This window comes from Patagioenas fasciata, chromosome 17, assembly GCF_037038585.1.
Source record: "Patagioenas fasciata isolate bPatFas1 chromosome 17, bPatFas1.hap1, whole genome shotgun sequence".
NCBI lineage: Eukaryota > Metazoa > Chordata > Aves > Columbiformes > Columbidae > Patagioenas > Patagioenas fasciata.
In genome coordinates this window covers 165,922-181,912 of record NC_092536.1, presented here as the reverse complement: position 1 = coordinate 181,912, position 15,991 = coordinate 165,922, and the positions used below count along the sequence as shown (strand labels likewise).

At 44.9% G+C, this 15,991-nt stretch overlaps 1 protein-coding gene across 4 annotated transcripts in view; it reads right to left on the bottom strand.

The window, feature by feature from the left end:
- Positions 1-342: 342 nt before the first annotated feature.
- Positions 343-15,991, bottom strand: part of LOC139829289 (uncharacterized) — a 32,528-nt gene continuing 16,879 nt past the window's right edge. For 3 of the 4 annotated variants that reach the window (XM_071816131.1, XM_071816128.1, XM_071816129.1), the window contains exons 2-8: positions 14,892-15,877; positions 13,284-13,382; positions 9,567-9,618; positions 9,364-9,466; positions 7,928-8,091; positions 3,328-3,573; positions 343-2,912 (exon numbers count right to left, since the gene is read on the bottom strand). In XM_071816131.1, coding sequence (XP_071672232.1) covers positions 2,181-2,912; positions 3,328-3,573; positions 7,928-8,091; positions 9,364-9,466; positions 9,567-9,618; positions 13,284-13,382; positions 14,892-15,844 — 2,349 coding nt within the window. In that variant the 5' untranslated portion in view covers positions 15,845-15,877 and the 3' untranslated portion in view covers positions 343-2,180. The remainder of the gene's footprint in view (positions 2,913-3,327; positions 3,574-7,927; positions 8,092-9,363; positions 9,467-9,566; positions 9,619-13,283; positions 13,383-14,891; positions 15,878-15,991) is intronic. The other variant, XM_071816130.1, reaches the window with a different exon arrangement.

The window sequence follows — 15,991 nt, the reverse complement described above, 5'->3', positions numbered from 1 at the left end:
GAAAGGAAACCTCAATTCATGTTTCAGATAAGCAGTCCACGACAGGAGATCCAAACTTGCACAGAAACCAGCCTCTGGCAGCAGTCTTCACAGGTTCAGCAAAATCTGCTCTTTGGTAGTAGAGGATGCCAGGGTAAACAACCACCTTGGTATCTCGGGGGTTACTGAGGAGAAATCAAACAGCACAATCCTGGCTGAACGCTGCAGCAGCTTCTGTGCTCTTTCCATTGCAACAGCTGGAAAAGGGGTTGCTGTACTGGTGTGCGCCATGTGATGCACTGGGGCACTGAGGCACTGCCATACAATTTAGTCTTTCAGCAAAAGAAACAAAATGTCATCACATTTTAGAAATGAATAGTTAAACATGCTTTTATTGAAAAAGCCATTTTTCCCAGCTCTTCAAATGTAGCTACTGTGAATAACTGAACACAAGTACTTTTCAAAAGTAGATTTTTAGTACTTCAATCTTTAGAAATGTAATAAGTAACAGAACATTGACGCTGAATGACAATGTATATGAATTCAATGCAGTGGAAGTTATTATTAGAATACTGATGACTTCTAAATATTTTCTTAAATCATAAATATATTAACTCTTCACTTTGAATCATGTAGCATTTATGAAACAACAAAACTCCACACCCAACTCTTGTGCTTCAAAACTACTCAAGGCAGTCTGGTAATACCGAATGCAGACTTGTTTGCTGTTCACATTTTGCTGTTTTCGCTTTCACTGCTACCAGATGCAATGCGTCTATGTCTACATAGACACGTAAACACATAAAGTATAAGGCAAAACCTACAATCCTGTGTTGCATATCTCGGACATTAATAGGTGGCAAATGGAAGCTGTAATAGCAGGTGAAATCATAAATAATTCAGTTAAATATTTCAGGAATCAGACTTAAATGCCTTTACACAGAAGGATTAAGATAACTTGATACATGCTGTAGCTGATAATAGGGGAAGACTTGTATGGAAGATTTCTTTCTGACACCTGTTTTATGACATGCTATTGCTTTAAAACAGTGCTGTGCCAGCTGCAAATACAGCTTCATAGAGAATTTCTTTCATTTAAGAAAGCAAAATAATCTTAAGGTGTGGGTTGAATATGCAGGAGTCCCTTGCAAAAACAGGAAAGTATCACCAGGAGGCAATTAAAATACTAATGGGGTTATTAAAGGCAATAGGACCAGCAGGCTTCCCTTTGGTTCAGTGTTCCAGTGAACTCCCTGGGTTTGTAATCATGGAGGCACAGCCACTTCGTAGTTCCTTTCTAAAGAAAGTGAGTACTCAAAGTTTGCCTCACCTAATTGTGTCTTTTAAGTCTTGCCTGCTAAAGGAAGGGAAGGAGTTCTCCGCTAAATGTGCATGACCAGCAATAAATAACTGGTGGATATAGGATCAGAGCAGCTGCAACTATCCAAGTGTTCAGTGGTTTTGTACACGTGGTCCTATTTCAATGAGGAGTCACTTAATGTAGTGGATTGAGATGTTTTAAGTCCATGTAGATCCAACAAAGATGAAGCTACACCAGACTTTTCTAGAACTAGCATGGGGTGTTCAGCTGGTCTGTACGCTTTTCTAAGGAGTCAGAATAGGAGATTATCATGGTCTTTAATATTAGAGATGCTAATGCTTGGTAAACTTTGTGCTAGAGGGCAGAAATTAGGAAATGCATAAAATTACATTTACACAATTGTGCACAAACATGCATAATTGAATTCTAACCCTTGTCTTGGATTGCACAAACATACTAACAGAACTTAACTCATAGATCCTAACAGAATGACTCGAGTGATACTGCAGTGACAGAGGATTGATTCACATTTCAGATATAAACTACGATGTATCCATCTCAGATGATGTTCCATTTCTCATTCCAGAAAAGGTTTTCTGCAGTCCGAATTACCTTTTCAGAGGATGCTTTCTTGTATAAACCACATCAAAATTCCGTGCAGAAGAGCAGAGGTGAGGTTAGTGAGCAGAAGGGAAGACGGCATTTGTGCTGTGCTATGATACATACAGTTGTAATCCCAATCCCAACAGGTGGGAAGAGAACACCACTCTTAAAGTTGCACCTGTCTATGACTGCTACGCTCAACTACTTAGCACAGCTTCCACTCTGATCACTGTTGCCTCTGTTTTTGTGAACTGATGTTTCAGTCCGTCTGAGGGCGTCACTGGACTGAAGCTTGGCATGGCATAGGAGCAGGCAGGCTATCGCAGTTCTGTGAGGTCTCACAGGTATCAGCATCTACAACCGATGAGCTCTGCTGGTCCCTGGAAGAGCTGTGGGCCTTCACATGATCTTTGTATAAACCAGGGGATTTTGCCCAAAAGGGCGGACTTGACGTGAAGCTGGCAGAGCTGTTCCCCTCAACAGTCAGAACCACCAGCTGTTTATCTGGCACGGCTGGAGCGTACACAGCACCTTGCTCTGACAGATGGTCTCCACATTGACTGAGGTGCTCTGCTAGGACCAGAGGCTGTTGATCATCTCCTTCTTCAGAAATAACAAAAACTGGTTTGTTTGTTTCTGCCGTAAGCTCCTTTGCTTTTGAACCATTGACCAAGTTGACTTTCAGTGGGTTGGAGGGCTCTAGAGGATTTTGGGGGCTTTGGCTGTTAACTGGAGATGCTGCCCCTAGATGTCTTGAGGGATCCAAGGACTTCACATGTTTGCTGTCAGGGGAACTGGCAAAAAATCCGAAATAAGGGTTCCCAAACCTGGATTTTTTCAGATTGCGGGCGCTTAGCTTCCGCTGCCTTTGTGCGGACAGAGTGAGGGGGTAGGAGGCGTTACTGGCAGATGAGTCGGAGCAGACAGGCTCTGCTGCTCCCTCTAGCTCAGTGGCTGAGATTACCTTTCTGGTTGGGACATCCTGGGATCTTGCAGCTGTAGCAAAACTCTACACAAAACAATAATAAATTAGTAGACATGCTGTGAAAAGCAGCTCTCTGTTACTACCTTAAAAGAAGCAGCAGCATTCTCTGTTAGCTTTGCAACAAGGTGTTGGTTTGATGATTACAGTCGGTGAAACATAGATATCCCTCCCATGCCTATGGATTCCTCACAATGCAATAGTAATATGGCAATTAAAATAAATTTAAGGCGTAACCAGGGAAAAAAGTTACATATCGGAACGTTAAATGAGATAATCTAGTCTGAAGGCATTTTAAAGTGTTTTTCTGGACTGGGGATCATTTCCTAACCAGGTATTAACTGCTCGGAAATACAGCTGCTTAGTACTTCAGGAAAGCCTTTCGTTTCTTAAAAGGGGCCTATAAGAAAGATGGGGGACAGGGACTCCTTGCACAACTTACGCTGTTGTCAGCCAGCTTTGTGAAGGGACTGTTGGTTGTCCAGCTACACCATTTTTTCTGTAGCTGTGGTACTGGAGCCAGGAGATCGTGGAAGGTGCGGGCACTCCATGTCCGTTGCCTGGGGTAGGGATTTTCTAGCTGGACGTTCCCCTTCTCCACAGCGCCTGCGCCTGCAGCTGTGGGACTGGAGGTCAGCCAGTCGGACACCGAGGCTGGGCTTGTGACACTTCTTTTTAGGTTTTTGTCCTGAAAAGAGTAAAGATCATTTCAAGAAGAGACCAGACAACATCCTCAGACGCATGGTGTGAACTGTGGGGTTGTCACGTGCAGGGGCAGGAGCTGGACTTGATGATCCTTCTGGGCCCCTTCCAACTCAGGACATTCTATGAGTCTATGAAGCTTACAGCATCTTTCATCAAAAAGTTTTTAAAACACTTAAAAAAAATACGCTGCTAGCACAAGAGACTGATTTTTTCAGCGGTTCTCTTCTCAGGACAAGAGACATGAATACAGCTTCTCATCTCTCTTCCAGTGTGGGGCCTGCAGTTCACTGCCTTCCCAGAATGGAAGTTTTACTTTGCTTCCCCAGTTTCAGGTTTAACACTGAACTGGGCAATTTCAGTTACATAAAGTCCTGCCGCTCTCACTAACCAAATACAGGGTGTTTCAAAGAGATGGACCCAATCTGAAATCACTACATCTCTGCAAGCACGAGCTGCCCGTGAAAGGGCCTCTCACCGCCTGAGAGTCTGGAGCCGCTCCCACCCGCCGCCTCCCCAGGCATCCACAGAATGGCGGCCCCGCAACACAGGGCATTTGCGCTCTGTGATTTCAAATTGGGTCCATCTTTTTGAAACACCCTGTACAACAAATATCTACAGGTTTATTGTACTGGAGATGTCTGACAGACCGGAATCGTAAATTTCACTGTGTAAACCATAATTCTTGCACTCTGCTCTGCTCTTGGAAGGCTCTGGTTGTGTCTGAGGGGAAACCAAACGTCAAGGTGGCTGGGGCCTACTGGAAGAAATCCAGAGGCAAGCAAGCAGGGACACAGAAATCTCACACATGCGGCATTCAGGAGGGAAGACTGAAGTAAGTGGTGCTCTTTAGTCTATGTTAGGGAGAATGAAGAAAATAAAAACAGTTAAAAACAAAGAGAATAATTGGTTCTCAGTGTCTGCGGTGAATAAAACAAGAGGCATGGGGCCCAGACTGGAACCAAGGAGATTTTAGTTTCACATAAGAAGTGCTTTTCGGGTGGAAGGTGTGTTTTAGCAGTAGAACAGGACATCCAGAGAGGTGTAAAACTGGCATAATCAGAATGTGAGACCACATTAAACCACTGTCAGCAGCTCTTGTGTATAAGCAGAGTTCATCTGATATGGGAGTGAACTGCAAATAACTTTTAAAGATCTCTTCTATACTTCTTTTATACATTCTGATGTTGCATTTTAAATCACATTTTTTCTCTTTAATTTGATGTGGGTTTAAAAATAGAAAAGTTAAAGGATCTCTGACTGTCCTATGAATCTCCTTTCATTCTTCCTAATACTTCACCTGTTATTTATATAAGCCTCCTGTTCCCCAACCCTATATGTATTTTTAATTCTCAGCTGCGTGAATGTGGTTGTCACGAGAAGAACGCAAAATCCACATTCCCGAAGTTTATGTAGTCTTTAAAGATGGTCTGAAATAAATCCCACACCGTCCTGAATTTAAAAGTCCTGAGAAACCAGACACTTGTCATTTGTTACTTCTGTTAATCTCTCAAGTTTGTGCAAATTAAATAAACTATTTAGTGAGAATGTCATATTGGAAATGGATGGGCAGAGAGGCAAGAAATGAGCTACTGCAGCAGGAGAAAAAGCTCAGTAGGAAGCTGGGTGAAGTTCCAGGCTCTGCACAAGTCTGTTTCAATGTTAAGCTCTTAGTCTTAGATTTGATTAAAGTAACAATCTTTATTTATAAATTTATCAGCCAGCTGTCTTCTCCTCAGAAGCCTCTTCAGGCTGCCTTAGGATTTATGATTCTAATATTATTATAATTACTTCCAAACTGGTGTAAAAGCTAGCCACTGGTTTTGAGCTAGATATACTGAAAGTAACTATGAGGATGAATAATGCATTTTCTAGATTTTTGAAAATGTTATAGCAAAAAATGTTTCTTTAGCCTCCATGATAATACTCTTTATTAAACCATTGTATCTGAAACTCAGAAACTTGTAATGTCTGAAGTCAGAGGTCATAGTTACAAGTTAGCCAAAGGCTGAATGATGAATTAAACTATATGGGACGTAGAAAGCCACGACCCTCGTGGAGGACACCTCAGCAGCCACCTGACAGCCGCCTGACAGCCATCCTGACAGCCATCCTGACAGCCATCCTGACAGCCGCCTGACAGCTGCCTGACAGCCATCCTGACAGCCGCCTGACAGCTGCCTGACAGCCATCCTGACAGCCGCCTGACAGCTGCCTGACAGCCGCCTGACAGCCGCCTGACAGCCATCCTGCCCGCCCATCCTGCCCGCCCTTTCCTCCTGCTAGGCCATGTACAGAGAAGGGTGTTTGCTCTCCCAGCTCCTGCCTCCTGACGGGGGATTGGTCTCTTCAAATGGATTTTAGAAGTTAAAAAGCAAAAGCCAATTTATTACGGGCTCCTGCCCAGCAGAGCTGAGGCTCACGAGACCAAGTGGTCAGCCACCATTTCTCAGCAAAAAAATTTGGATCATTTTTTTAATGAAAGCTCCATACACCTTGCTTTCTCTAGTCAAGCACCCTGGGTGAGGTGCGTCTGATGGTGTTATTTATTAAACTGTGAAGGCTGGGGACTTCACATGCCTTTTCACATGAGGATAACAACTTAGCTCCTGCCGAGACAGTGGCCGCATTCCAGTGGAGAACTCGTCCTGCTTGCCTAGCGCTGGTCCACAGCAGCTCTGCACCATACCCTGAGCGGGGCTCGGAGGCTCAAGTCAGGAGCTGGCTGTCCAACTGCATTTTACACCCTGAAAATACACATCTAGCAATGAAACTGTAAACACGTTTGTATTTCTAACATCTAGTAACCCTGGGTAACTCAAGTGGCCTGAGGAAATCTCATTTGAGTGCAGGTTTGTAATTAGCCTGCTGTGCTCAATTTACACCCGCCTTGGAGAGGATAGTCTTCAGCTGTGGGTAGAGACCAAGTGCTTTTAAATAGGTCCTTCCACTCTTCCTGGGTAGGTTTTCTGTTCTTGAAGGGATTTAGTTGAGAGCATTGACTTGCTTGTGTACAGCAAGGGCGTGACTGAGAAGGAGGTGCCTCCTCTGTGAGTAAAATGGTCACTGTAATTCTTTGTGTTATGTTCACTTAGAACTGATTTAATGCTATGTATTTTATTTTTATACATAGTTCCTTTGCTAGATTACTTGCAGAAGGGATGGCAGGATATCAGGGTTTTGGTTTTTCTTTTGAAGTGTATTTGTTCATTCTGACTGGGCTGGGGAAAAGAGGAAGGAAAGCGAGCGGTTTTTCCAGTCCAGAAGCTGTATTTGTATGTGACTGCCGCCAGGTAAAGCTCTGTGCCCTGGAAAGGATTAAGGAGTGCAGGTGTCCAAGAGTGCTCAGTTTGGGCACTGATACAGCTCACAGTGCCCTGTTCCTCAGAAGGTGATGTGTTTGGGCGAGGGAAGGCAGGAGAGCTGCTTTCCTTTCTTTCCTTTTTACTGTTAATTAGTGTGGCTGACTGAAGGAAAAGCTTAGTATGTGTCTTATGTTAACGGAGGAAAATCCTGAGCAGCCTGGTCTCCTGGCTAACTTACTAATCAAGTACAGAGATACAGAATGCTTGTGTTTTGTCACCTGTGGTGGAAGTATTATATGGACTGTCCTGGCGCATGTGAGCTCCTTTGGCTGGTTATTTGTCCTCTTGTGAGAAAGACAGGGCACTGGAGAGGAGAGTATTGACCTGGAAAAGGCTTTAATATAAACTTGTGATGGGTGTGCTTTGTCAGTCACTATTGAAGAGGTGGCAGCCAGACCTGAGACTTCTGAGCTATTGTCTGTTTCTAAACACATAATTGATCAGGAATGCAGGGAAAGTGCTAAAATAAGAGAGAACTTACTGAACGGATCCAGGTTTCTGTGTGTGTATTTGAAATGAGCCCAGTGTTTTCACTTGAAGAGCTTGATTTTTGGAGCGTACAATGTTAATTGTTAGTTAAATAGCAGTGAAATAGCTTTATAACAAGCTGATTAACTTCCCTGACCCCTTGATAGTGCTGGGCAGGAACAGGTCTGACTCCCAGGTCCTTTACTTGCTGTAAGTGATATCTTTGCCGATTAATGTATTTCTGAGGGCTGGTCCTACTGCCTGTGGGCAGACCTTTCCCATCCAAGGCAGACTTCTGCATGTGCCCTTCTCAAAGCTGGGAAGGTACTGGCTTGGGGGATCACAGCCCACATCATTTGATGGCAGTTCAGCCTGAGCTTTAGAAGAACTGACTGGCTTAGTCACAGGCTTTCTTGCCAAGTGGCAGCAAGCATAAACGGGCAGATACAAGTGCTGTCCAGGAGGGATATCCTGTGGTTTGCTAGAGATGCTGAAGAGCATTCCTACCTGTACTCTGTAGGTGGTGAAGCTCAGCCCGCTGGCCCCAGGTCCAGCAGAAATAATAAACACTTCATCGCTCCCGGTTTCGGTGGTCACTGCAGATGTGGAGGAGGGCGCATCTGGGTCAGTGTCCTGAGGAGACAGTCCTGTGCTGCCTCTGCAGGAAGCGACTGAGAAAAGAAGAAAATCGGTAAAGACTGCTTGCAGGAGTCCAAAACATCTGTTCCCATCTCTCCCATGACAAACCCTCCCCCTTCTCTTCCCAGAAAATCTAGAGCAGGCTTTGGCTGCCACACCAGCCAGAACAAACCCCAAGCCAACAGTTTGCTCTCCTGAAACTGCAAGCTTTTAAAAACAAAACAAAAGGAGACCCTTGGGTCTGTTTTCTAATACAGACAGACCCAAACTGAAATCCCTTGTACTAAACACACAGGGTTGTGCTGCAGATCAGAAACTTGCAGACTTGCTCAACTCATGCTTTATTTGTATTTACTCATTCCTGCTAGTACTGGGAGCTACGCTTTTTGTTGCCAAGTGCTTTTTGCTTGAACCCTGGTGATGCTGCTCCCGCAGGCAGCCTGACGGTCTAGGGGCTGCCACAGGGCTGTGTGTGTGCATGTGTCCTCAAGGCCTGTACATCTGGTCCCAGGCTAGGAGAACTCTGGCCACAACCTCCTCAATGACTTCTCCAAAGAAGGAGATAGGAGATTGTCATGGTTGGGAGCACAGAATTAGCTTTTTATGAAAATATCCTTGCAAGAGCTGTGTGTTAATGGCTGACGGCTTAGTGGGAAACTGATGGTGTGTGGCAACATAATGTGAAGTAGCTCTCTGTTGGCCCTCAGGAACCAAAAGGGGCATGATGCAACTCACGTGTTGTGACTCAGATTTGCAGCATGTGACATTATCTGCAGCTTGTCTGGGGTGTTCTTGTCCTGGAAACATGCTGCGAGGTAAATGTCATGTAAAGCAGTCCTATCCATAAAGACCTTCAGGAAAAAGTTAGCTACAGTAGTCAAAGTTGAACAAAGTCAACATAACCCTTGTAAAGCTCATCCTTTCCAGGTAAGGCTAGGCACAGGGCAGGTGAAACTCTTCCACAATTTATGGATCTTCAGAAGTTGGTTGTAGCAGCCTCAATCCACCCAACACACTTGCTCTGCTAACCCAGTGTCTCTGCGGTGCCATGTGCTACGACAGCTCTTGTTGGCAGCCTCCTGGAGCTGTGCTCGTGCGCGCTCCTTGCCAGGGGAATTACCCTCCCAGCGAGGGGGGAGAGCAGCAAGGGACAGCTCCCACAACAAAGGCTTTTTGCTGTGAAGCAGCTCTCCAGCTGTGCATGGGCAAGACAGCGAGGAGAACTGCAGGGAAGAAATTATCCGATTAACTGGCCTGGGGCTATGGGGTGCCCTGACCTGCTCCTGATGACGCCCTGCGCTTACCCGCCTGCTCCTGGCTCACAGAGTGGTTGTTGTTTTCATTCTCCCGACTTGGCACCACCAGCTGGAGCTCATTGATATCGACGGCAGAGTTCTGGATCCCATTCTACAACTCAGAACATGCCCCAGTAAACATGGTCAGATAAACAGTGCAACAGCCAATATGAAAGAGAGAAACAGAAATTGCTGAAGCCATTAGCACTAACCTCCTGGTCACTGAATGCGTTGGATGAGCTCCTTTTGGGGCACGTTCTCTGCCTGAAAAGGAGAGACAGCAACAACAACAAGAAGCCCACAAGTTCAAGATCCACAGAAGGGAAGGTCTCAGCTGTGCTCATCCCGTGAGGAGGACTCAGCAGGTCATGAGCCCTTCTGCCTACAGGAGGATCCAAAATACTCGCAAAGACTCAGGGCTGCAAGGACTGGAGGCCAGGTGAGAAGGTGTTATGCTCATGTAGTGGGAAGTGATCTGGGGAAAGACCTGTCATCTTCTTCCCATAATCACTGCAAAAGCAGGAACAGAGTTCAGATCTCTGCTAAGTCCCACCAGGCTCACCCCTGCCGGCTGCTTTCACATCAGTAACTGAACAGGGGGACCGATATCCTGCCTTTGGTCTGGGCAGTGACATCGTTCTTATCCTGTTAGACAGAATATTTCATCTGTGTAGCCAGTGTTGCGTGCCTGATGCTATCTAGCAAACAGAGAGCATCCAATGTTGTTTGTTTGTAGGAACATTTTATTAAAAGACAGTGCTGTGGCTGATGGTCACTGGGTGAAACGTACCTCTTGGCTGAAGGGAGATACAACTTAACTAAAACTGAGATTAGGAAACAACTGGCATTATTTACTTTTGGATTAATAAGGATTAAATGTGTCACAAAGAAAGGCTGGCACTAATGGACTCAGTAATGACTGAGGCAAGTGTATTTTTGTCTGTGTACAGCAGTTTTCCATGGGACAGTGCAGAGACACCAGGGAGCATTAAGGCAATGACCAGATGGGGTGTGACCCGTGTTACTGTTCCCCTGCTATCCGTGCTGTTGGCTGGCGTTTTTCCTCTTCCTGTTGGAGGGCTTGGTTTGTTTTAAGGCATGTAATCTCTTCCATGCAAGGGTTGTTTTTTTTGTACTGATGTGTTGAAGCCAAGATTTCAAGTTTTCAGTCAACGTTTCATTACTGTTTGTTTTTTAAGAATGGGGGCTCAGAGGCCACCTGATGAGGCTGGCCAGGAGCCAGCATCTGCTTCATCTCAGGCATGGTGGGTTTTCTTCCTTCACTGGATCTCTCAAAAAATGCTTATTGACTGACAAGTGAATTGAGGGAGGACAAAAACCCATGACGCACCTCCAGCACCATTCTTAGTGAATACAGACAAGACTACAGAAAAATAGGAGAGCAAGTTGGCACTTGAGAATTTAATCCAGAGAGGTCCTGACAGAGAGCTCTTACTGCAGATGCACAGTAGCATCAGCCACTGTCTGGACTTCTTGGGGAAGCTCAGGGCTAAAGCAGAAAAGGCCCTTCCTTAATGCACTGAAGAATCCTGTTCTTTCCAAAGTTTAAATGAGGGTTAAAAAATGGTAACTGGCTGAAACGCCCCTATTTGAACTTCTTCCTTTCATCGCACTTTGGTTATTGAGCGTCTGATTTCCACTGAACAATTTGATTTACTGTTGAAAACCAACACACACCAAGGGAGTTTCTAGATTTGGCCAACAATTTTGGTGGAAACTTGAGGTTTTTTTTATTTCCCTTCTGTTCAGAGCTGCTGCCACAGTGCTTGGGAAGACGTGCTCGCTTCTGGGACTGGGGATCTTGGTCTGTCTTTAGCTCATGTTCCAGCTGGACTATATCTCCTGTGCCATGCTGCAGTGCCTCGCCCCAGTGGAGATCAGTGACTCAGATCAGCGTGCAGCTCACGGATATAAGACAGCCAATGTGCAAATACACCAGTTTTCATAATTATTAAAAAGTTGTAATTTTTTTAAAGTTTCTTCAAACTTCTCAAGTGAAAAAAAATTCAAGTGTGTTGGAAGCTTTACGGAAACTGTCCTGTGCTCCCAGGAGGCAGCTCTAGCTAAGTCTAGCTGTCTTAGGTCTCTAACTAAACCAGCCTGGTATGGAGAGGGACAGAAATGGGAGGACACAGCTACAACAGGCGGAGGAAGGTTTCTAGGTTGTGCCTAGCATGACGATGGCAGAGAAAAGGTGTGGTTTTAGCCCAGCAGTGACTAGGATTCCCTAGGAGAGCATTATATGATGAAGGAAAAGCTCTGCTCCCAGGTGACAAGGAGGCTGCAGACAGTGACTGGGCAGCTTGCATGGAGAGAGATGCCAGCACATGATGACTTGATGAAATAGCTGTACACTTAGGGGGTTGTAATTGGAAACAGGTAATTGGTAGGCGATGCAGAAGAAAAATGTAGTTGCAATCCATGGGTTGCAACCATCGAGCAAAAGTCTGACTACATTGGGCAGGATTAAAATTAAATAAAGTGGACATGTCTGTTGTTCTTGGGGCTTGGGAAAGAAAATGAAAAATACCCCATTACTCAAGCCAGGCTTCGTGGCCAAAAGTAATTAGAATTATTGGCCAACTAACAACTGAAGCTTTCATTCCCTCGCCAAAGAGCAAACAAAAGCTGCAGTGGCAGAGACTTGGAGTTTCCCCAGAGAGCTTTGCCCTGGCTGAATGCAATGAGCCTGAGCAGACACTGCAGCTGACTTGGGGCACTGGAGTGGCAGCTGGGGCCAAGCCCATCCAGGCCATTTCTACCCCTGGCAAGGCAGAGCCTGCTACTTTTAGCTGAGCAAGAGCAGCAGATAGAAATGGAAGGGGGTGGGGAAACACAGCTAAACCTGGTACCAGAGGAACAAGTAAAGCAAAAGAGAAAAGAAAGGCAGGTTTACAAGGCCAAGACCTTGAAGGTTACCATTAGCATCCTTTGCGATGCACGCTTCAGTCAGGGTATTATCATGCCTCAGAGAGCCGGTCCCATTTCTGAGCAAGCTGTGTTCCTAAAGCATCTTCATTTCTCCCCTCTGCCCACCCCTTGCCATCCTGACATTTTCTGCAGTGAGGATGGGCTGTAGCTAATACACATTTAACACTTCATTTCAAGCACTTACGTAGGGCAAAAAGTATAAAATAGGGTTTTGTGGGCTCAAACTGAAAGGAGTTTAGATATGGCTAATGGCCTCTGCAGTCTTATTGTGAGCCGCATTAAACACCCCACAGCTGGGAAGGGTAGGCAAGCTCTAGCCAGCACCAGCTGTTCTGGGGCCAGAGACCAATACCCTCAAAGCAGTCAGCACAGTAAAGAGGGGAAAAAAGACTCTTCCAGTGCAATACAAGTGAGCTTACTCAGCACAGATCATGGCATGGCTTCCACATGTGTTGGATCCCACTTAAATGTTTTAAATCTGACCAAAAAAAGAGGTATTGTAATCAAGGCCTCCCTGGAATAGCACGTGGGGAATTTAAGCAGTTGGGATAGCAAATGGCCCTTAAAGAGGCTAAAGGTCTGGGGATGGTCTCTATCTGTATACAGTCAATAGCTGACTGATACAGATCTTCCTTTTTTTTTAAAAAAAAAAAAGGGTTGTAGGGCAATGAAAAGGCATAGATGCTGGTGTTACAAAAAGCAAGTCTAATCCTGGTCCTGTGGCACAGGAGCCCTGGTAGGATGTATTCGCAGTGACCAGAACATAAAAACATTTGGGGGGGATGTGGGGGGTGTGGAAATTGTTCTGTATTATGCTTTTGCTAAACAGCAAACAAATATTACCTTACTTTGTAAACACATGACAAGCAAAAATCCAAATTGTGCATGTGAGCACCATGGCCTGGCTTCAGCCAGTGAAGTCTTAGATTGCCAGTGTGCTTTTGGTTTGAATAGTACTCTGCTTCATGGCTACTTACAGTGAAATTAAATAGGAGTAACGGAGCAAGAACAGCCAGCTGAACGTGCGTGTGAGCCCAGAGTGCTGCCGTAGTGAAGGAAGCATGTTTCTGTCTCTTCTGAAGATTGGCAAGGGTATAAAAATATTTACTATCTGGAAGACATTTTCCACCAGACATTTTCCTTTAGAGCTAGCAAAAAAATTGTGGTCTAAATTAGTGTTCTGCATGCTCTTTAAAAAGGAAAAAGGTTAGTTAGATGTAACACATGCTAGTTTAACTCTTACAACTATGAAAAGCTCAAACCTTGAAATCAGGAATTTCTATATACAGCAAGAGAGTGTATTTAAGCCTCACCACCTTGCCCATGTTCTCTTATACTCAGTATGACAGCCTATATTTTGTGTTTATTCAGCAAGAGCTAGAAATGCAGCATCCAAAAGGACGAGGAAAACCAAGTTCCTCTGTCAAACCGGTCCAAATGACTGGGAGTGGCCGGGCAATCCTGAAGCCTTTTGGGTTGGAGGATGCACAACAGATGGGGCAGTGGCTGCAGGAGGAGAGCAGACAGACAGGTTCTGTGCTGCCCCTGGGAAGTGACTGCTAGTGCAAGTACCCTGTCACCAGTGGAGCCCTGCAAGACACAGTATTTGTTTCAGTTTACCTGGTGTTTTCATTGAAGTAAAAACATCTGAAAAATACTGTTTTGACAAAAACCTGGGGAGCTTGAGCTCTGTTTTGAATTTGTTGGAAGAAAAAAAAATAAATCGCTGTTTGTACAAAAATGTTTTCACTAGGCAGTTACTTAGAAAAATGCAAACATATGCTGGGAGGTGGAGAATTTTTCTCTTGCTAGATATAGATAAAAGAAATATGTAAAATAAAAGCAACTGACTGGAGAGGTGCTCTTTTGTCACTGGCTGGTTTTAGCACTGTAACTGGTTAGCATCAGGACCTGGCAATCAGCAGCCCAGCCTGACCATCATCTCCCTTGACCTTTCCATTTTGAATGATGTTTGAAGACAATCACAGGTACAGCCACATGGCTCTCAGCTCTTCCTTAGCAGTCAAAGGAATGTGCAGATGACCGCTTAAGGCGTGAGGTGTGTTGGAATTCAAATGTCTGCACAGTCTCTTGGGTAAAACTGGAAAGTATTATTTAATCTTAATTCTAAATGGCAATACTTTGGCTATTATTAACTTTTCTGCAGAGCATTAGTGATGGTTAAGAGTCAAACTGTGGAATCGCTTTCCAGACACAGTGGCTGTCAGCTCGGCCTGCTCGGGAGGATGATCTTTCTATTCTGCATTTGTCCATTGGCCAGCTAGTGTCCCAAAACTGAGATTCAAAGGTATCACTGCCATTGAAACAAAATAATGCCCAAGAAGGTCCTCACCCTTCAGGTATCTATCTCTGCAGGAAAAAGACAATAAAATGGAAGCACTGGCACTGTGGAACTGGGAAAGAAAATTGAGGAGCCTATGGCAGTGACTGACATTGATCTCCTCTGTATCCACACACTTCACTACATTTAAAGGAGAGGAAAGGAACTGTAACTTCATTTTCTGGCCTTTTTCCTGTATGGATAATAGCACATGCTTCAAAGGCTCGGATATGCATCATCTTACCTGCAGGCTATGCAGAGGGTAGAGAGGAAAGCAAGTGCAAAGACGACGATTCCTGTTACAATTGCCAGCATCATCATGTTTTCCTTTGTCTCCTGCCTTACAGCATCTACAGCACTGGGGTCAGTGATGTTCTTGTATTCAAAAAGCATTGCGAAGCCTCGGCCCCGGTCTGTGGTGGTGATCAGTTCCATGATAACCTCAACCATTTCCAGAGATGAACCGAAGACCATGGTCTTGTTTAAAGGTGAATTTGGTCCACAGAAGCGAGAGGAAAATGTGATGAGATCAGAAACATATAGTACATCATGGGGACAGATGTCCACTGCTGACTGTGGGCTGGAGGAGGTTTCCAAGGGCAATACGCTTGTGGGAAGAGGCCAGCTCTCTACTGGAACTTCCTCTCTCTCACTAGCAGCTAGGTAAGCAAGCGAGATTTTATCTTCCAAATCTTTTTCTGTTTCCAGGCCACTGGTATTTTGCCTTCGCATTGTGGCACTACCAGCCACAGGGAATGGCAGTTCTGGCTGAGCCTTGGTAATTGCTTTGGATTCCTTCATCTGCTTCGACTGGTTTTCTTCTTGTTTGGCTTGATCTTTTTTTGAGGCAGCTCCTGGGAGTTCTTCTGGGTGAGCAGCAATGTCCTTTGACTGATCTCCTGTGCTGCTCAGATTCTGAGCCACCTTTGACATCCTGGTCTGGAGAGAGGGTTTTGTGGTACGGAGAGCAAAATCCAAGTTTTCCTCAAGAGAAGGCATTTCCTTATTTCCTGCTTTAGTAGGGGCTGAAAAGACATCCCAGGTGGTTGGAGTTTCACTAGAGCTCTCAAAAATGTCAAAGTCAAAAATTTCCAAGATAAGATGGGTTCTCATGGGAATAAAAAATTGCCAAACACAGTGTGTCCCTGGGTAGTAGTAGTTTGGAAAACCTGGTGATAAAATCAGGCCTCTTTCCATCGATTCCACCACTGCACCACAGGAATAATATACCTGGAAATAAAACAGATAAGCTTTCATCTTGCCAGAGATGATATACAGGATGCACTCTGCTAGACCTGCTGAGGGTCCTCCTCTTGTCTTTCCCTTCAGAGGCTGGTAGAAGAT